The sequence below is a fragment of the Paramormyrops kingsleyae genome, chromosome 1, assembly GCF_048594095.1.
Source record: "Paramormyrops kingsleyae isolate MSU_618 chromosome 1, PKINGS_0.4, whole genome shotgun sequence".
NCBI lineage: Eukaryota > Metazoa > Chordata > Actinopteri > Osteoglossiformes > Mormyridae > Paramormyrops > Paramormyrops kingsleyae.
The window spans coordinates 29,011,544-29,033,201 of record NC_132797.1 but is presented as its reverse complement, the minus strand read 5'-3'; the positions used below and the strand labels follow the sequence as shown (position 1 = coordinate 29,033,201).

The 21,658-nt window shown below is 39.7% G+C and overlaps 2 protein-coding genes across 4 annotated transcripts; one reads left to right on the top strand and one right to left on the bottom strand.

Annotated features, from left to right (window-relative positions):
* The first annotated feature begins 347 nt into the window (after positions 1-347).
* LOC111850038 (uncharacterized) lies at positions 348-9,671 on the top strand. The gene is made up of 7 exons (XM_023823465.2): positions 348-385; positions 561-631; positions 934-1,087; positions 1,439-1,599; positions 1,910-2,113; positions 2,928-3,109; positions 3,215-9,671. The coding sequence occupies exons 2-7, from the start codon at positions 574-576 to the stop codon at positions 8,756-8,758; spliced, it is 6,303 nt and encodes a 2,100-aa protein (XP_023679233.2). The 5' UTR covers positions 348-385; positions 561-573; the 3' UTR covers positions 8,759-9,671.
* A 4,271-nt stretch (positions 9,672-13,942) lies between these two features.
* On the bottom strand, positions 13,943-20,355 carry ptchd3a (patched domain containing 3a). Of its 3 annotated transcripts, none has more exons than XM_023823486.2 (5): positions 20,309-20,355; positions 18,954-19,558; positions 18,470-18,591; positions 16,905-17,050; positions 13,943-16,543 (listed from the first exon to the last, which is right to left on the bottom strand). In XM_023823486.2, exons 2-5 carry the CDS (start codon positions 19,431-19,433, stop codon positions 14,784-14,786), a joined length of 2,508 nt encoding a protein of 835 aa, XP_023679254.2. In that variant the 5' UTR covers positions 19,434-19,558; positions 20,309-20,355; the 3' UTR covers positions 13,943-14,783. The 3 variants fall into 3 exon arrangements, with proteins under 3 accessions (XP_023679254.2, XP_023679253.2, XP_023679252.2); XM_023823485.2 differs by lacking the exon at positions 20,309-20,355 and adding an exon at positions 19,727-19,841; XM_023823484.2 differs by lacking the exon at positions 20,309-20,355 and having other exon boundaries at positions 18,954-19,762.
* Between the last annotated feature and the right edge of the window lie 1,303 nt (positions 20,356-21,658).

The window sequence follows — 21,658 nt, the reverse complement described above, 5'->3', positions numbered from 1 at the left end:
ATGCAGCAGTGTTTTCATTTTTTTTCCCCAAAACATTTTACAATGTAATGCAGCCTTTCCATGTTCAAGTTAAATAGCTTGTGGACAAAATTTGACTTAACTTGACAAAAATTGACTCAATAAAAGAAAAGTCCAACATTTGTCGGCAGGAACTTATGACATGAAAACTAGGGATTTACTTCCCTGTAGTTTCAAGTTAATAATCACTCACATGGAATTTTTTTTGTATTGACTGTAAGGAAGGCTACCCTTGACCTCTCCTTCATACTGTGCCTTTTAGAACTTGATAGCATATATTAGTCATCCTTTAGTAATTTTTTTTCAATCCCTGTATATAAAAAACATCAAATCCAGGGATGACCAGAAAACACACGACGGAGAAAAGGTGTGTTCACAAAGGAAAGCTCTCACTATTTCCCCTGGGTTTGCTTATGTGTTTTATTTACACACTGCGTTTTTGTGCCTGTGTGATGCCGGCATGCTCGACTGTGGATAGCATATAATGCTGTGGGATACATATCCATTGTGCTGTTTGCTCATGCTATTTACTACTTTCCTAGCACCTGTTAGAAAATGGAAGAAGCTAATGAGGACATTGCCATAGTGGGAATTGGATGCAATTTCCCAGGAGGTAAGAGGTCTCAGTACATTATCATAATAATTATATGTTCATATATTATTTATAACGAATCTCAGTCTGGTTCTCCTTTTTCTTTAATTTACTCTGTTACTCTGTGTGATCTAGGTGAAGCTGTATGACTGTAGGTGAAGCCGTTATAGTTAAACAAACTATAAACTTGGTTATTTTATTTTAGTTATTGTTGAAATGTGAATGATATTGATGCAAAAACAGGTCAGGAAATTAAGATATAATTGAACACGTTTGTTTTATGATATCAGCAAAAATGTAGTTCTGGTATTATTTGTTTGAAGGTGAAGGTCTTGAGAACTTTTGGAAGGTTCTTTTGGAAGGGAGGAACTGTGCTGTTGAGATTCCAGAGGAGAGGTTTGATGTCAGACACTGGTATGATCCTGATGAGAGCAAGGCTGGAAGATCACGCACAGCCAAAGCCGCGCTTATTGAGAGGTACTGCAGTGTTTCTCAAATAACATCCATCCATCATCACAACCATTTATATTTCAGCCAGTTTTCCTGGTCAGGATCACTAATTTTTATTTGCTTGTTTGTTGCTGTGAATGATCAACGTATTACACTATAATCCTGTTCATTTGATCTATGGAAGTATAATTTGGTGAATATAATATTGTATGTGTAATACTTTATAATGAAATATACAGAGGGATTCATCAAGAGCTGTACTATTCCTAAAGGACCAACAATAATTTCCTGGTCAACAAATACAGGACTTTATCCTCTGTTTCCAGTCCACATTTGGGATTAACTTATTGAAATCTTGGACTTTCATTCTCTGTTTAGGTTTAATGAGTTTGACCACAAGTTTTTTGGCATCACTGAGGCAGAGGCCGACTACATGGACCCTCAGCAGAAGCTCCTGCTGGAGTGTAGCTACAGAGCACTAGAGGATGCTGGGATACCGATGGAGAAGGCCAGCGGAACCAGGACAGGGGTGTTCATTGGTAACTTTTTGTCCTTTTCTTGCCATGGAAGACAAACCATTAACAAGTCATATTGCATTAAAAGTGTTATATTTCATATATACTTAACATATGCATTCGGTTATTTATGTAAGTAAAGTGATCTTTTTGTTATTCATGTTGATTCATTGATACAATGCTGTATAATTAGGTACTTGAAGCAATAAAAAATGTCCAAATAAAATTTCCATGAAACAAAAACTTTTTAAAGGCAGCTGGAGTTGAAGGAATCTGATGCATGTGAAACTATAAATTTATATTGATGCATATTCATATATATTTCTATATATAGGTCTCATGAACAGAGATTTTGAGCAAGTAATTTTTAAGAATACAGAGTCGATATCCCACTACACCGGCACAGGGACAGCTATGAGTATAGCTGCCAACAGGATCTCCTACACCTTCAACCTCACTGGGCCGTCATTCGCCATTGACTGTGCCTGCTCCTCTTCCCTGGTGGCTCTCCACTCTGCCTGTCAAGCCATAAGACAAGGTAACCATACTGTGTCACAATCTCCTCTGTCCTCTTTACATGCTGGGAAAATTAGTTTATTCAAACTGTAAACATTAAATATTTCTCCCAAGATGGCAACACCAATACCCCAACGGGGATGGCTAAATGTCTCAAGTTCAACTGGCAGGTTTATTTTGGTTTGAACTTTATATCAAGCTGTTTGGAATCATAGGAATTAGGAAAATATTATAATTTTAGGGATCTATTCATGTTTAAGTTACAGGAGCTAAGATATAGGGAATATGCCGGTAATATCTTTTTACATTGAGCAAAAAATAATAATGGAAAGAGTGGAATTTGTGAAACATAGTTGAGTAAGCCCTGCTGAAAAATTTTAGATGCCAAGGGGTCCCAAATTACTATAGTTTATAATACTGTAACGCCAGCATGTGCCAACATGGCCCGCATGTAGTTAATTGTAATTGTATTGTTGTTGTTAATGGTTGCATTTCCCTATTGTTGCGCATGCGTTTGCCCATGTCTTGTGTGTACCCTGTATGATCCTCGTGTGTTCTTAGCCTGTATAACTTTCCCACCATGTGTGCACCTTACTTTACCTTGTTTTTCTGCTCTGGGTAATTGGTTCGGTACTTGTTGGGTGCTTGTTATAATCCTGTTAAGGACTGCTATTAAAGAGTGCATTTTCCCTGGCAAGCAAATATCTTTGTCCTGCTCCTGCGATGTCTTGGTCTGCCCCGCACTACAATACTGTGTATATATCTTTTGATCTAAGTATATTTCTGCTAAAGCATTACGCACAATATCTTCTTAGACATACTCTATATCTTTCCAGGGGACTGTGAGATGGCGCTGTGTGGAGGTGTCAGCTGTATCATGGAACCACGAGTCTTTGTTGCTCTTAGCAAAGCAAAAATGATCTCACCTGATGGCACCAGCAAGCCGTTCTCCAGTAGAGCAGATGGATATGGAAGGGGAGAAGGCTGTGGGATTGTCCTCCTGAAGCCGCTGAAGGAGGTAATATGCTAAAATTATTCAGAATGATCAGTAACCTTAGATGAATAAGCAGAAGAAATTTCCTACCAATTTTGCTGATGCAAATATGTTATCATTTATGAACAGGCTCTAAGGAACTGCGACCATGTGTGGGGGATCATTAGTAAAACTGCGGTCAATCAAGATGGCCGCTCCGTCACTCCAATCACCAAGCCATCCATGGTTCAGCAGGAAGAGCTTCTGCGCAGAATTTACTCTGCACAGACTGATCCATCACAGGTTCAGTACATAGAGGCTCATGGGACTGGAACTCCAGTGGGAGATCCCACAGAAGCTAGCAGCATCTCTAAAGTTATTGCCAAAGGCAGACCACCAGGATCAGCAAGACTTTACATTGGCTCCGTCAAAGGTAACATCGGCCACACCGAATCTGCAGCTGGAGTAGCGGGACTCATCAAGGTACTTCTGATGATGCACCATGGAACCATAGTTCCCTCCGTCTTTTATTCTGAGGATAATGCCAGTATAGATGCCAAAGCCTTGAATATAAAAATTCCTACCAAAGCAGAGAAATGGGAAATTTCTGGTCCAGCTGGGAGGGTCGCAGGAATCAACAACTTTGGATTTGGTGGGACAAATGCACATGCAATTGTGAGACAATGGAGAGAACCACAGATATGTAAATCAAACATTGAAGATTCATTTCAGTTATTTGTACTATCTGCAGCTTCTGAGAAATCACTTAAAATGACGATGGAGGACACAGTGCAAAAGATAAGTACTGACAATAAATTAGAAGTAAAAGCCATAGCTTACACATCAGCCTGCAGAAGGAGCCATGCAAAGCACAAGTACAGAAAAGTCTTCATGGTCTCCTCTCTTAGTGAACTACAGACTGAACTTAAATCATCCCTTAACAAAAAGTTCTTGCCATTAAAGTCAGACCCCCAGTTAGTTTTTGTCTTCTGTGGAAACGGGGTTACTTACAGAGGCATGTGCAAGCAGTTGCTAAAAAGGGAGAGCATTTTCAGAGAAAAAATCTTAGAGATTGAGAACATTTTCCAGAAGTACAATAGCATGAGCATCCTGCAAAAACTGGAAAGTGATTATGACAATGGTGATTCTTCTAAGCCAGATGTTGTGCAACCTCTCCTATTTGCAATTCAAGTTGCTATTTGCAGTCTGTTAAAGCACTGGGGTGTGAGACCAGATGCCATTCTTGGGCATTCTGTTGGAGAGGTTGCTGCTGCCCATTGCTCTGGTCTGCTGTCCCTAGAGGACGCAGTGAAGGTAATCTACATTCGCAGTAACTTGCAGAGTCAAGTCACTGGTGGGAAAATGATTGTTGCCAGCAACATGTCAGTATCAGAAATCTTGAAGCTTCTCCCTGCCTATTCAGGAAAAGTTTGCTTGGCTGCCATGAACAGTCCCCAGTCCTGCACCTTGTCGGGTGATGCAGAAGCGGTAGACAGTCTTCATCAGAAGTTGAAAACTTCTAAAAACAGCAGCAGTCTCTTCCTCCACATCTTAGATGTCCCTGCTGCATATCACAGTCATATGATGGATCCTATATTGGCCAAAATTGAGAAGAACATAGGTACCTTGCAAGGGAAGGATCCAGAGATGGAGCTGCTTTCAACCGTGACAGGAAAGATGCATTCCAAGGGTGATTTCACCACTGGAACCTACTGGGCAAGGAACATTCGGGATCCCGTTGCATTTGAGCAAGCTGTAAAGTCAGCAGCAAGGGAGAAGAAGAATGCTGTCTTTGTAGAGATAGGTCCAAAAAGAGCCCTACAAAGGAACATCAAGGAGATACTGGGAAATGACACCCCAGTGTTCTCCTCTGTGCAGCCAGAGAAAGACCATGAGACATTCCTCACTCTTGTGTCCAAACTCTTTGAGTTGGGTGTGCAAGTTGACTGGGATCAGTTTTACAAAGGGTGGGAAGGACCACCAACACCTTTACCAAGGTATCAGTTTGATTCTGTGAAGAAAGAGACATATCTTCGTGCAGTACAGAGAAATGATGATACAATGTCCACTTTTCAACATCCCATAATTTCTAAGACAACTGATAACGGAGAGTTCATCTGTAATTTGCACTCTGAAGAAACATCATATCTATCTCAGCACAAAAACAATGGAGTTGTCATCATCCCTGGATCTCTGTATGTTGAGCTGGGTCTTGCATCATTCATGGCATGGTTTCGACCAAAAATGCCTCTTAGCTCCCTGCAACTAGAGGTCGGCTTCCAAAATCCATTTACACTTTCCAAAAACTCACCTGAAATGAGAGTGCTGCTTCAGCCAACAAAAACAGGAGCAACGTTTAAAGTGCAGTCTCCATTAGCAACTTACACGTCAGGATCTATTAGCCAATCCGACGAAGGGTCTCTTGAAGAGCCCAACATCTCTGTAGATTCTATCTTCAAAAGATGCAAAACAGTGCTGAAGGCTGAACAGATATACAACACTCTTTCTAATGTAGGATTTCAGTACAGCTTAGTTTTCAAACAACTTGATAATGTGCACTTTGGGGAGGAATTCAAGGAAGCTGCTTTAGCAGTCACTGTCCCAGAGGAACTTCTTGGCCAACTGCATGACTACCACATTCATCCTGTGGTACTAGATTACTTTTTGCAAATGGCAGCTATTTTTTCCAGATCAAAACAGGGACCAGGATTCCCTACAGCCATAGGATCAATGGTAATTTCCATGCCCGTTCAGAGAGAAATGGTGATATATCTAAGAAGAACCATTGAAGGGCCAGATTACTATGAGGTATGTGGTTGCTTTGCCAGTAAAAATGGTGATGTTCTAATTGAGCTGAAACATGTCCGGATCAAATCTTTGGGTAGTCCCACAAATATCATTGAGAAATTCTTCTTTGAGAATAAACTGACAGCTGTCTCAGAGGATGTCCATGTCAACGAGAAACCCAGAGCCTTAGTCTTTGCAGACACACTTGGTGTTGCCAAGAAATTGTGTCAGTACTTGCACCAGAAGTCATTTTGCATTTCAATCCCAGTCTCTTACAAAAACATTGACATCCAATCCTTGTTTTCCAAGCCAAATGATCGCATTAATAGCAAGGACTACAGTGAAGTGCTGTTCATGTGGGGGATTCAGAAGCTTAGCGATATGAAAACAGAGAAGGTCCTTGAGTGCCTGGTTAATATCTGTGAGATTTACCGGCAACTGCTTGTAAAGCTGAAAGATGAGAAGTTTTCTGGTGGCATCAGGGCAGTGACTTACAGGTTGCAAAGTGGTTCAGTTGATGCCATTAGTCCAGACTTTGTGCTCCCTGGTTTGGTACGATCTTGTGCAGTTGAATATATAAACATGTCAATTCAGCTCATTGATGTCGGTTCTGTGTCAAACGAGGATATCAGAACCTTAGGTCATGTGATACAGTCATACCCCTGCAGCAAATACCTTGAATTGGTCATCAACAAAGGTCAGATTAATTGTGCACAAGTGACTCGTACAGTTGCAAATTCCACTTTCAGCAGTGAGAAAAAAGTTAATTCTGTGGATTTAGAACATTTCACATTGCAAACTGCAGATGCCTACAAAATGTCATGCCTGTCGGCTGTTCCTTCTGCCAGGGAAAGTTGTGTGGAGGGGCAGAAAGTGGAGGTGCAGCTCCAAAAATTATGTGTACATTCATCCGACTACTTCTCTGTCACTTTCTCTGACTTGAATTTCGGTCAGAAAATATACTGGAACAAACACACAACTCAGAATCACAAGCTTCTGGCCCTCGATTTCAGTGGCAAGGTTACTGCTGTAGGGAAGGATGTGAGGAAGCTGAAGGTGGGAGATCACATTGCTTCATGCTACCCTGTTGTTGCATCCTCCGAAGTCATGATTCCAGAGGCCGTGTGCTACAAGACCAAGAGACTTCCATTTCTCAAGGAAGTGCCTTGTGTGTCTTACTTTGTCCTATCATGGGAGATTTTGCACCATGCATTACCTAAATTAAAACAGGTCAGGAAGATGGGCATTTTCTCAAATCATCCTGACTCCTGTCTCCTGCAAATCTTGGTGCACATGGCAAAGCAGTCTGGATGGATGTCTTTAATAGGGACAGAGTTTAGTGGACTAGTAGAAATGGTGAATGAATGTGATGCATTTGTCCTTTTGCCTCCATTCCCAGCTAGTCTAGTTTTTAAAGCATGTAGTGTCTCCACAGTAAAGCACATTGTTGTCGTCTGTGATAATGAAGGATCCATCCCTCTCTCAAACAATAGAATGGACAATGAAAATGTTCACATTCATACCCTGCACATGGACAAAGTTTTTCAGAAAGCACATCTGAAGCAGGAGAAAGCAAAGATTTACAATTGGCTGAAATCAATGAATTTATCATCAAAAAGTTTAAAATTGCACAGCACCACATTTCAGACAATGGGCTCTGGAAGCTTTTGTTGTCTAGCAGATGAAGAAACTCAGTCCTATTTCTGCTCTAAGACTATGCCAGTAATTGTGCTGGATGACTTGGAAAAGGCAAAAAGATCCAACATACCAGTGCCTGACAGCAAGAAACAACTTTTCCAAGAAAAATCAGTGTACATGGTGGCGGGAGGACTCACGGGGCTGGGGTTTGAAACAGTGAAGTTCATTGCCGAAAAAGGGGGTAAATTCATTGTCATTCTTTCCAGAAGAGCTCCGTCTCCTGAAATGCAGCATGAGCTTAGAGAAATAAAGAATCAAAGTGGAGCATCACTTGTGAGTCTGCAGTGTGACATCTCTGTTTCCGAGCAGGTCCATAAGGTAGTCAGTGACATTGAACTGCAGTTTCCTTCTTATCCAATCAGGGGTGTCTTTCACAGTGCAGTGGTCTTGCATGATGGGCTGATCGATGTAATTGACAAATCGCTCTTCGAAAAAGTCCTGAAACCCAAGGTCAGTGGGACTTTGAATCTGCATCATGCCACTAGACACTGCAAGCTAGATTACTTTGTCTGCTACTCCTCTGTGGCATCCTTTATCGGTAACTCTGCACAATGTAACTATGCTGCAGCCAACTCATTCCAGGACAGCTTCTGTCTCTATCGGAGAAACCTTGGAATTCCTGGGCAGGCCATCAACTGGGGAGCTTTGAATCTCGGCCTCCTATCAAACAAGGATCACCTGCAAAAGTTCCTGGAGACAAAGGGATTGGGAACTATGGAAGTACCAGATATTTTTGAAAGCCTAGAACAAAGTCTGCGACTGAACAACCCTCAGCAGGTCGTGTGCAAATTTGAATTCAGGAACATGAACAACTTTGTCCTTTCTCAGAGTGAACCACAAAGAATGCGTTTTCTTCCATTGGTGGTTAAAGGATTAAAAAACCAGGAAATTCCAGAAACCAGGGTGGAGCAGGACACCTCTCAGTCCTCTGTTGATCAATATATCAGGTCTTTAGTCAGCGAAGCTTGTGGTGTGGATGAAAATGAGCTTAATGATGACAGTTCCCTTGCTGCCCTTGGTATTGACTCAATGTCTGTCATGACCATCCAGAACCTCATCTTCCAAGATCGAGGTGTGAACATCCCACTTGTTAAACTGCTGGACCCAAATACTACACTTTCCTCCTTGGTATTAATGATTCAGGATGGGAAAGAAAGAGAACAGAAATCAATCGGACAGCATAAACTCATGGATGATACAAAACTTTAAAGATAAAGGAAGGTGGAGACAGGGTACAAAAATTGTTTGAACATGAACAAAATAATCAAACACAACAAAGATTCATACAAACTCCGTATGAATACTCTGTTATATTGCAATCTTTTATGTATGTTAACTGTTATACTCATTCTAATTTGAAATATTTTAATATGATAGAGATGCTTTCAGGAATGTTTGAACATTTACCTCTTTTCTTTTGTAAATCAGCTGTAATTGATCTACCTGCCTTCAAGCACATTCATGTTGAAGATGCATCTGATGTTTGCAGAACCCAACTGCAATAGTAGCTGTGCGACTGATGTCATGCCGCGTTGAATTTTGCGTAACAATTGTTTATGCAGCATTTTTTTAATGGCAATTGCTGTGTCGGGGGTCGTGTTCTGGTTTTCCGCTGTGATCGCGAAAACCGTGGCCATGGCAGGTCAGACCTGCTGCGTCAGAACTGCAACAGTAGGTCACACCATCTTTCAAGGAGAAAACTGGACAGTGGAATTTGTTTTTTTGCCTTTCTTACATACATGGAAAAAACACAGAGGGAAGCAGGTTGAGGAGGTGAGGAGAAGACATCACACATAGAGAGAGTAATCGGTGTTGTGCAGGATTGTTGAGGTACTGTACTCTGCATGTCTGTGTAGTTCACCTTAAACAGTAATCATAATCTTAGAGGTTGAACAAAGATATTAAGTAATTGCAGCTCCCAGATCATTTGTATCCCTTCCCTGTTTTAAAAGGTAACTTGACTGTTAGGACAATTTCTGTCGATCAATACCTGGTTTATGTTGTTTATGTTGTCAGGCCACATCGCATGAGTAAAATTGACTTTACGAGTATTTTGGATGCTTTCAATGAAGACATTGTCGTGCAAATTTTAAAATGACAATATTAAAGACTTTGAATTACATTTGTTTCTAGTGTGTGTGTGTGTGTAATTATATATATATATATATATATATATATATATATATATATATGTGTATCATAGCATTATAAATCACAGAATATTAAGGGATTTATAACTCTTGAAGACATGCAAAATGTATGCCCTTGTTCCAAATACAAGATAATTTATAATGTCCAGGTATGTGACTAGAGGTAGTGCATCGTGGTCCGTAAACCGCTTTACTGCTGGCAAATCATACAGATCTACATTGTTTAATGTTTCTAGTGTTGGGTGTTGGGATAATGTTGGTGTTGGGATTTAATTTCTCCCAGTGAAGACCCTTTTCTGTCACTTTTCCCTTCCCCATCCCTTCTAAAAACTAGAATTGTCATTGCCTGTTGGTGGATCAAAACGCTCCAAAATTCAATGGCTCTGTCCCATTAGCCAGTCATTTGCATGAATACACGTGAACATATGATTGGTGTTCAAGCAGCTATTGCAAAAGAATTTTTGCATGCAGTTCTGATAATAGGCATCCTCTTCCATGGAATAGGGATGAATCTTATCAAGGCATTAGTCCAAAGTAACACAGGTGTCACTTTCTTTTAGTGGCTCACTGCAGCTAATCTGACGAGTATAATGTAATGCTGTGCATTTATCATTGTGTACCTTGGAATACCTAGAAACACAATTTGAATTGGCAGTGGTTGAATTTTTATATAGCTGGAGGTCACTAGGCACCTGACTTCATTAAGAACCAGTTCTGGGATGGACAAAAAAATGTCTAAAAACAAGGTTTACCATGCCTCCGAGACATACAACCAAGATTCCTTTCATACTAGGAGTGAGATAATAAAAACATTGGCAGCAGGACAAATTGTGAAATGCCTATGGCATCAGGGCAGAAAGAGTGTACACACATCTATCGACTTACATCTGGGTCACGTTCCAGAATATAGTGTCATAAGTCAATCTGTACATCACTCAATCATTATATAGGAGATGTGATATACAGTATGCTGTACAACTTAAGGTACAATATCACATTTAGCTAAACCACATAGTGGCAGAGCAATTGGTTTGTTATAGGTCTTGCCTCATGCTGCACATGTGGTAAAATACACTGTATTGGCAAAAGTATTGGGACACCCTTCCAAATCATTGAATTCAGGTGTTCCAATCACTTCCATAGCCACAGGTGTATAAAAGCACCTAAGCATGCAAACTGCTTCTACAAACATTTGCAAAAGAATGGATCGCTCTCAGGAACTCAGTGAATTCAAGCGTGGTACCATGATAATAAGTGCACTTGTGAAATTTCCTCGCTACAAATATTACTGTTAGTGGTATTATAACAAAATGGAACAGCAACTCAGCCACAAAATGATAGGTAAAAACCCGAAGCAGGTACAATACATGGTGAGGTGCACAGTGTGCAGAAGTCGCCAATTTTCTCTAGAGTCAATAGCTATAGACCTCCAAACATCGTGTGGCCTTCAGATTAGTTCAAGAACGGTGTGTAGAGAACTTCATGGAATGGGTTTCCATGGCTCTTACATCACTAAGTGCAATGCAAAGCGTCAGATGCAGTGGTGTAAAGCACGTTGCCACTGGACTGTAGTGGAGACGTGTTCTCTGGAGTAACTAATCATGCTTCTCTATCTGGCTATCCGAAGGATGAGTCTGGGTTTGCCAGTTGACAGGAGACTGACTGCATAAAAAATAAATAATCGAATACCAGCATAAAGCAGTCAGTTTCCATCCAAAGTGTCTTTAGCAACCTCTATAAAAAAAATAACCACTCCAATTCATGTTTATTTTACCTATTGTATCCAAACTAATAAGCTTTGATATTCTACATAAACCAAATGGAGCTGAAATGAAAACTGTGTCTGTATCCGAGAAAGACCAGCATCACACCCTAGTCTGCTGATATTCTCAGTCTTTCGTTTGATTTTGATTTTTGTCAGTCATTTGCAGTCATTTTGTGAACCAATATCCCTTCTGCTGGAATGACTGCTCTGTCTCTACCAGCGGAGGATTTCTCTTATTGTCTATTGCAATTTTTTCCCTGTACAGCTTACAAATTTTTTTTATTTACCCTAACCCTAACCCTAACCCCTAACCCCTAACCCTAACCCTAACTCTGAGCTATTAGTTAAGTTCTCCCCAAACGAGCTTGATGGGCCGAATGGCCTCCTCTCGTTTGTAAATTTCTTATGTTCTTATGTTCTTAAGTGTAAAATTTGGTGGAGGGGGGTTGTTTTTCAGGGGTGGGACTTGGCCCCTTAGTTCCAGTGAAAGGAACTCTTAATTCTGGGGCATTCAAAGCCATTTTGGACAATTTCATGCCCCCAACTTTATGGGAAGAGTTTGGGGATGGCCCCTTCCTGTTCCAACATGACTGCGCACCAGTGCACAAAGCAAGGTTCATAGGGGCATGGATGAGCAAGTCTTGACTGAGCTGCATAGAGTCTGGTGTGGAGGAACTTGACTGGCCTGCATAGAGCCCTGACCTCAACCCGACAGAACACCTTTGGGATGAACCTTGTGGACAGCCTTCCCAGAATAGTTGAAGCTGTTATAGTTGAGCCAACTCCATATTAAAGCTTATGTATTAAGAATGGGATGTCATTAAAGTTCATGTGTGTGCAAAGGCAAATGTCCCAATACTTTTGGCAATATAGTGCGTGTCTGTGTGTGTGTGTATGTGTATATGTATATATAGATATATATATTAGGGCTGTCAAAATTAACGGGTTAACGCAGATTAATCCATCATCATAATTAATCTGATAAAAAATTTTAACACAGTTAACTCAAAATCCATGAAATGTCTCTGTCAACCCATTTCGGGCAGTTTTGGTGCGTTCCATTTGCCCTCGGAACTCGTATTCCGAATCGGATTCTGAGTTTTGAAGCTGGAAGTGACGGCATGCGCGCTCCCATTTCTCGGAGATCCCAGAAATATCTTGGAGCAGCACAGAGGATCCCAAGTTCAGAATCCAAGATGGCTGCGCCCTTTATCAACAGAAGGGAAAGTTATAGTTTTATACTGTTTAAGCACTACTTCTCATTTGTGGCTCATTAAATGAGTCACTCACACTATACCGTCCAACTTATCTGTGGACATGTTGCTACAGAGTTTTATATGTAAAGCACCGCACGTAATGTGTTATCAACTGATATTGCTAACAATGGCAATTAACCGGGCTAGAATTGGATTTCATGATTAGTCGGATTATTTGTCGGATTTATGGTAGTTCGGGCTAACTGTAAGTGAACGAAGATAAAGACCATTTAAACTGAGGTACCTTAAATCTGACAAGTTGTCCGGCTAAGTAAAAAATCTTGCTTTTTGATATGGGTCCATGGTATTGCACTTCTGTGGCAGATGGAATGCATCTGACTCGTGTTCAAGATGTTCAATAAACATGTTAAGTGCATATATATTCCCTTTTTTCTTGAGTCTGTTTGCTCATGCAAAATGAAATGTGATTAATATAGATTAAAAATGAATGATATTTAATTGTGATTAATCGAAATTAATCCACAGCAACCCTGTGATTAATCTGATTAAAAATTTTAATCGCTTGACAGCACTAATATATATATATATATATATATACACACACACACACACACACACACACAGTACTGTGCAAAAGTCTTAGGCAGGCAAAGAAAATGATGTTTAGATTATCCTCGTGTTGGTGTAAAACTATGATATTATGCCTGTCAAAGTGTGTCAGCTTAGCCATTTCAGAACCTCTGCTAAAATCACCCCAGTATTTGCAGCAACCATCCAGTGCAGCCATGTATTTTTTGACTTGGCCACTAGCACACCTCATACAGCTAGTCAATCTGTCACTGACTTTTTAAACCAATTTATTTCATTATTTAATTGAGCTGTTGGTGAAATTTAACAAAATCATGGAACGGCTGAGGTGCCCCTGAGGAGAAGTTTGGGAACTGAAGCGGTGTTCATCTAGCCATCCAACTAGATATCAGGAACTTTGTACATGTTCTAATGTTAAATTGTGTTTTTTTTTATAAGCCAAAGTACACTTGCCACCCAGATAAACAGCTTTAAACATTTCTTTGGACTGCCTAAGACTTTTGCACAGTACTGTGTGTGTGTATGTATGTGTGTGTGTGTGTGTATATATATCTATATATATATATATATATATATATATATATAGATAGATAGATAGATAGATAGATATGGGTTTTCAATATTTTGGGGCACTATTATGAGTTCATTCTGTAGACAGAGACAAAGAACTGGACGCTGTTGTAACAACTTTAATAAATTATGTCTTATAAAATACAATTAAGCAGAGATAAACAGCATGCTGAAGCCATTTCACTATGTATTATTTAGAAGAGTAATTGGAATACCTAGAAAAATACATAAACGCATAAATTTCTCATCAGAAAAGTAATCTTTGCATTTTAAACTCTTGGAAAAATTCAACCATATAAACACCTATTGCAAACTTCTCAGACCTGTTGCCTAATGAACAGCAGAATAATCTTACCATCCTTTACTATACTCCAATCCTACATATTAAAGTATAGTAAATGTTTCAGAAGAAAGATATGAGCAGTAGGGTTTAAAGAACAGTATAGACCAAAGAAAGCCCAAAGAAAGACCAAAAAACAAAGAAAAAACAAACAAACAAATGAAATCACGACCCTTTGAAGTAAAGCAAACTAAAAACTAAATAACAATAAATACATAGTACATACTATAGCGAAATAAAGATTTAACATGTGGCAGCTGTAGAGGCATCTTCTGGAACACCTCCTGTTTTAACATCTCTCCAGGATTCACGCAGGTCATACTGAAGAAAACTTTAATAAAATAATTAGTCCAACTCAGACCAGCTGGGTTTCATAAACTGGCCTGTCCCTAGACCTGGGCTGATGATAATGTGACTTCAGATGCTCTCTGTACCACTGCATTTCTGGGAAATGAAAATTCCAGACATGCCATTCCAAGGTGAGAGCATTATGACACTGTTTCTTAACCTATACAAACAATATGATCACTTCAAGCTTTCTTAAGCAAAATGAGAAAATACAACTACAAAAAAAGGCAGCAACCATCACAAGGAACCAAGGACATCAATAGCAGTCAGGGTCAGGATTGAAAGACCCTTGCGTTGGTCTCCTGTGCAGATGATCAATATTTTGTACATTAGCACTCAAGTTTTCAATTTTGTTGACTGTAGGAAATGTAATTTCACCAAACCCATCAGCTTTATACCCCATATTATGATAAATACCTATGGTTTTGTTCCTCTGTTCATTTGTAGGATCTACCTGCTGACCTTTCTCATTGTTGACTTTACCTGGCCTACTGCAACAGCCAAAGAAGCTCATGAAAACGGGAATGAATATAATACCATGAACCACTCCAAAGATGATTACCAAGAGCATGATCTTGAAGAAGGTCCTAAAGATGTAGCTACTGGATGCAGACAGGACCACCACCCCTAGTATGGTAGAAATGGCCCCCTGGACAATAGGATAGCCCAGGGCAAAAAGAGCTTCAACAGCCTTCTCATTGGCACTCGATTTACTGCTGGACACAAAGGCATATGAGATGTGGGCAGAGAAGTCCACTGAGAAGCCGATGCAGATGATCAAATTGATCATTGATATAGAGTCCAGATTGACATCCCACAGTGCCATGAAGCCAGCCACACCCACAATGATAGATGCGATGGCAAAAGTCACCCATAGGGAGCAGATGGGGTTTGGAATAAGCAACAGCGAAATCACCAACATGGCCACCGTGGCAATTATGATATTCTGGACAGTGTTCTCCACCACAACAGCGTACTGGTCAAAATAAATGAATGCTGGATGATACACAAGCAGAGAGACATTGTTGGTTGATCCCTCCTCAGCAGTTGCTCTGAGTGCATTTAACATATTCTTCTCAGCAATGGCATCTGTTATATTTACAGTCTGTATAAAAAAACGGGATGCGTAAATCGCATCATTTGTGAAGTTAACATCTTGCTGGAAGTAGCCTGACTGCAGAAACTGGGGTAAGTTTGCTGTGAAATTGGATTCATTACTTATATCTATGCCAGAATTGTCAGCATACCTTACAAAATAATCCAGCCAAGATAAAAATAAACTGCTATCAATAAATGTCAAGTTGTCAAACTTTTCTAAAGTCTTCTTAAGACTGGCTCTTTCGGTATTATTCCAGTAAGGAAATTTTCCCTTCACTGCCACCATAACGTTCGGGCCATATTTTGTGAAGTACGTTTTTTCATCACGATAATAATCAGCAACATAGGAGCCATCTGGGGCCAAGTTACTCAAGTCTATGCCTTCCTTAATTTGGAAGCAGCCATAAATACTTACCCCTAGAAACCCTGCATACAATAAAACAACAAACAGTTTTGTGAAGGAATTAGTTAGAAATGGCCCATAATATTTCTTAAAGAAAAAATTAATTGGCTGAATCTCCTCTGCTCCAGTATTCTTGTCATAAGCCCCTCCTGTGCAACATATGTTGTACCCTTTGGAGTATTCTGCCGAATGTTCTTGCGGAACCTTCCTGCAGGTCAGCCAGTGCCTGTTGCTCTTCTCCCGTTTTCCGTTCAGCGTCATGAAGGCACTGAAGAATGTGACATTGTAGAAATAGCAGAAGAGGATAGCAGTGCCGGTGTACAGGCAGAACGACTGGACAGAGCGGAACCCAGTCAGGGTGCCGATATAGAAGGCCAGGACATCGGTCAGGGTGGTTATAGTGATGGAAATGGCCGCTTCCTTGTACGTGTGCGCCATCCGATCCCTGACATCATCATGGACATTCGTTTGCTGCCAGCTAGCAATCATGATGAACATGTCATCGACCCCGATCCCTAGACAGCAGGAAGCAGGGTTTTACTGCGTTACAGATAATCTACCTGACAAAGATCATAAAATGTTAAAGATCCTAAAATAGAATTTCTTTTCATGTTTCCTCATTCAAGACCTCCTGTCACACAACGACACACTACTGAATATCATGTGATGAAATTAAATGAAAATGGCACATATTTTTTCCACTGTTAATTAGCTGTTCGTCTATCATGTCCTATTTTTTAATAATAACATTATATCCAGGACTTAAAATATGGAAGGAATGTTACCCAGACATCAGCTGTTTTTCCCCAAGAATTTAAACACCAACAGGCGCACTTATATTACAAAAAAGCATATCATATCGACTGATGGCCTCACCGAGGATCAGGAAGGGAGCGTTTCCGACCGTCATGGAAAAGGGAACGCCGATATACAGCAGCATGCCGAAACTGGATAAAACAGCCAAGCCAGCGGAAATTACGCCAAAGGAAGCCACCCACACCTTGTTCCTTACGTTGTCCAGCCTGAAAGATCGAGAGGAAGACAAACACAAGGAAGACACACTGAAATGTCTGTTGTTTTCAATGTGTGACTATAAAATCATTTTGCAAACATACCTGTTTTTACCTATGTTAATAATGGGATGTTAACATCATTCTGTTTAAAAATTATATTTGTAAATGAAAACTACATGGTTATTGTCTCTAGGTCATAGCTGAAAATGGGCTCATCAACTAGGGGTCCGTGACCCCAGGAGGTCCACAGCAGAGCTGAAACATTGTAGAATGACAAACTACTTTTTGTGAAATTTAAAAAAGTATTTTTATAAATAAATTTCCTCAAACCAGTTATAAGTCAATCCACTACTAAATAATCACTGTAAATTGCTCCCTGAATAAAATATACTGGTTGGTTGTCATCTAGATTCTTTATTTAGCTCAAATGTTATTGTACAGGTGCCCTGCTCGGACTAATGTGACATAAGCTGAAAAAGCGCTGTGTTAATGAGCACAGTCACATGCAAGTAATGCTCATCTTAATTCTGTATACTTTTAATGGTTAAAGTTTTGGCATTTTAAGCATCAGTACAAAGTAATATGTTAATAGGATCATTCATATTTATTCACGTTCATAAATTAACAGGTTAATATAGTTAATGTTCATGTTAATATGGGCCAGGCCTAATCTGTAACACAATTTCATAATGTGTGAATAAGATGGGGGGGTCACTGCTCTGTCTCTTTATCCACTAAGGGGTCCCTGGCCTGAAAAAGGTTTAAGACCACTGATTTATGATAGGCCTATTTGTTTAAGTTATATCTATACAGTTTAAATTGCATTTTGAATTGCCCAGTTTTACCAAAAGGGCTGGCAGATTGTGTAGACACTAAAACGACATATCGTTAGGGATATGAGGATTGAGGTCATTTCTATTTTTTGCATTTGTGTTGAACAAATATTGCTGCGATTACTGCAATGCGACTTCGCGGATAGCTAAAACTATGGGAGTTTCTAGCTATTGAAAAAAACAGGGGCTAAGTCAAGTTTACCTGGGGCTTGAATTCATATATTTCTTTTTTATTGAAGGAACGTTGGCATCGGTGCTAAGCTTAAAATAGCAAGTTATCGGACCTAACGACGCCCATGGCTAAAACAAGTTTTTAATCCATCTACAAGTGAGGTAGATGATAAATAACAAGCATGTTATGTGCGTTTTTCTTTTATAGTTTTTTTTTTTAGATTTTTCTAATTAAAATTACTTCCGACTTTTGCTTTCGCTATGGCTGTAATGCGTCACACATTAAGCTATTTAAAATGGGTTTTTAGTCATTGATTTCATGTGTGGACTTTTTTTTTGACATTTTACATACCTAAAGGAACCAGTAATGTTCGTAATAAGTAGGGTAGCCTATAAACTTTTTTAATTTCAAACATGCACGAACCTCATGCAAGATGTAATTGAAAAAGTTATGGCGAGAAAATATGTAATTGAAAACAATGGGATCACGTCATCGGTGTTTCTGTCCATCTCTTGCTGCCTCGATAGTGATGTAAAGCGTGAAATCTGTCAAAAAACACAAGTAATGGACTCTATTAGTATACAAATAAATATCTGGATTAAAAAATATAGGCCTACCACCAGAAATGGAAAAGTCTGGTCCTTCGTCGTGTATACATGATACATTAATTTGTACATATATAGGCCTACGTACATAACTGAATATTATATCCGTGTTTTAAAAGATAAAAATTGTAAAATTATTTAACCAAATAATAAAGATAATTGTACAATTTAATACATTTAATATATAAAGTTAATATATTTAATTAATGACCGTTTATGTAGGCCTAATTACCTGCCTAATAAGTAAATACATATAAAGTAAGCTTAAACGAATTGTTTCTCTCAAAATAATCTAACCTTACCGTAGTACTTTGCATGCTCAGATTGGCAGAGAAGCTAAGGAAGGCCTTCAGCCATAAAGCAGCTTTCGCTTGGGTCTCTGTGTCTTCCTTTAGGTAGTAGTACAGTCTAATGGCTTGAGCACTTTGGAGAACTCCTTCGGCATCCACGTTTACCCCACCGACAGTGGTGCCGAGAAAAAATAACTCACGGCCGGCAGAATGCTGGGGAAACTTAATTACGGTGTTGATATTACTGGCGTCGTTGTTTATGATTTGAAGTATTGCATTAGGGACACATTGTCCGTTAGCCCTGGCACATAAATCGAGAAAAGTACTCGTTTCTTTTCCGTCATTCACAGATATCTCTTGTATCTGCTTGTTTAGGGCGATTATTTCTTCAAACGCTTCTTTCGTTAATATATTTTCTTCATTAGTAAGAGTGATAATCAGTGATGCAAATGTCCCCTCGGTGTAGAGCCTCTGACTAGAAAACATGGACATATTGTAAGGAAAGTTGTCCTTGATAAAACTTCTTTCTTGCTTTGCTGGCCCATTTACAGGTGTAAACTGGTCCTCGATGTCATTCGCCTCTCTTGCTTTAAGGAAATAAAACCCTGCTCCCAGTCCTGCAGAAATCAGCATAGGGATTATGAAAAACCATATCGGGTATGAGCCGACAAAGCGTCCAAACTTCATAAAAAGCCTAGACAGAGGCTTTTCGATGCAGTCCGTGCGGCAGCGCTCCATAGTCCGTAGAATGAGCTCTTTCACCTCTTTACAAAGCGCTCACTTACCTGGATGACATGAAGAGCGGAGATAAGGACACTGCCTTAATAACGGATCCGCTTGATGAGGATACTTCCTAGTTATTGATTAACGTTGTGAGGCAACACTGTTGTGTCAAGAATAGTCTTCCGTAATACTAGTAAAAAATTAAACCAACTAAATCATTAGTGCTATTCTAAAGAAATCACATGTTCTGACATTATCTCACCTTCCACTGTTTATGTAGGGTAATTTATACACCGAAACGTTTTACTTCCTTATGTTTAGTACATGAATACTAGGGAAAACCCCATAGTCTGATTTATGATGTCTTCCCGAAAATTATTATAGTAGTTATCTATTACCAGTGAAACGGACCTTACTTTACACTGTATAATTACACTGTGATAAAGATTTTCCTATATTTTTGAAATGTGAAGGAATTCAATCGAGGAAAAAAATGTCAGGCTTCAATTTAAATGTTGTCTTCTTTTCTATACAAGCGGGGCTTTTATATTACCTAGTGTGTTTTGGGTGCATTTAATTGCCATGGTTTCTGACCACTCGACCCCTTAGAAACCAAGGTAACTGCTAATAAATACAAACCCCACCTGAATTTCCAAGTTACCGTGTTCTGAAACATTTCCGGACTGATGGGAGAAGAATCTTCCAGGATGTCAATGCGTCCTTTCACAAAGCTTCAAGGGGTTAGTGAATGGCTTTTTGAACATGGAAACTAAGCTACACTATATTGCCAAAAGTATTGGGACACCCCTTCAAATCACTGAATTCACTTCCATAGCCACAGGTGTATAAAATCAAGCACATAGGCATGCAGACTGCTTCAACAAACATTTGCGAAAGAATGGGTCGCTCTCAGGAACTCAGCACCACTGGACTCTAGAGCAGTGGAGTGTTCTCTTGAGTGACGCTTCTTTGTCTGGCAATTCGATGGACGAGTCTGGGTTTGGCGGTTTGCCAGGAGAATGGTACTTGCATGATTGCATTGTGCCAAGCAATGGCGGCTGGTGAAAAAATTATTGGTGGGGCTTACGTACCAATAGATTTCTCTTCCTAGTCCAGTATAAGCATTCAAATGAATAGTCAGAAAATGACAACAATTTCATAAACATAATTTAATTTCCTTCTCAAAATCAGCAGTTTCACAGATAAAGTAAATTAACAATTTACAGCTACAGTTATTTCGGGCTTGTCGGGTCCCAGGTCCTTAACGTGGATTTTTTCCACCATCGTCCTTCTCGCAAAAGGGTAATTCAATAACGATCTCACCGAATTTGGTGGAAGCTGCCCCTCAACTGTCATCGTCGCTATCATCTCTCTCTGACTGATTGACCTGAGAGCAATCCAAAACTTTCCCTTTTTTTCTGTAGCAGGGGCGAAATTTCCAGCGCCCCGAAACCATTTAATCCGGTGATGCTGATAGGCCAAATTATTTTCGCCTAGCAACCATACACGATTGGCTATTTCGCTGCACTTCTGGGGCGCTTTGATTGAGCGCCCAAGAAGAGAAATGATTGGTGGAAATCTGTCGGTGGAAATTCACTGTTGAATGAGAGTCACTTGGTGGAAATGTTTAAATAATTCAGATTGCATGTAGGCACACACTATTAAGTAAAACTGACAGTGATATATATATATATATATATATACACACATATATATATACATATATTTATATATATTTATATATATATATATATATATATATATATATTTTTTTTTTATATCCCCCCCACATCTGGGAGGGCGGCGCCCGAGCGTCCCCTATGGGCCAGCCACCACTGGTGCGAAGTGTAAAGTTTGGTGGAGGGGGGATTATGGTGTGAGGTTGTTTTTCAGGGGTTGGACTTGGCCCCTTAGTTCCAGTGAAAGGAACTCTTAATACTGCAGCATTCCAAAGCCATTTTTGACAATTTCATGCTCCCAACTTTGTGGGAAGA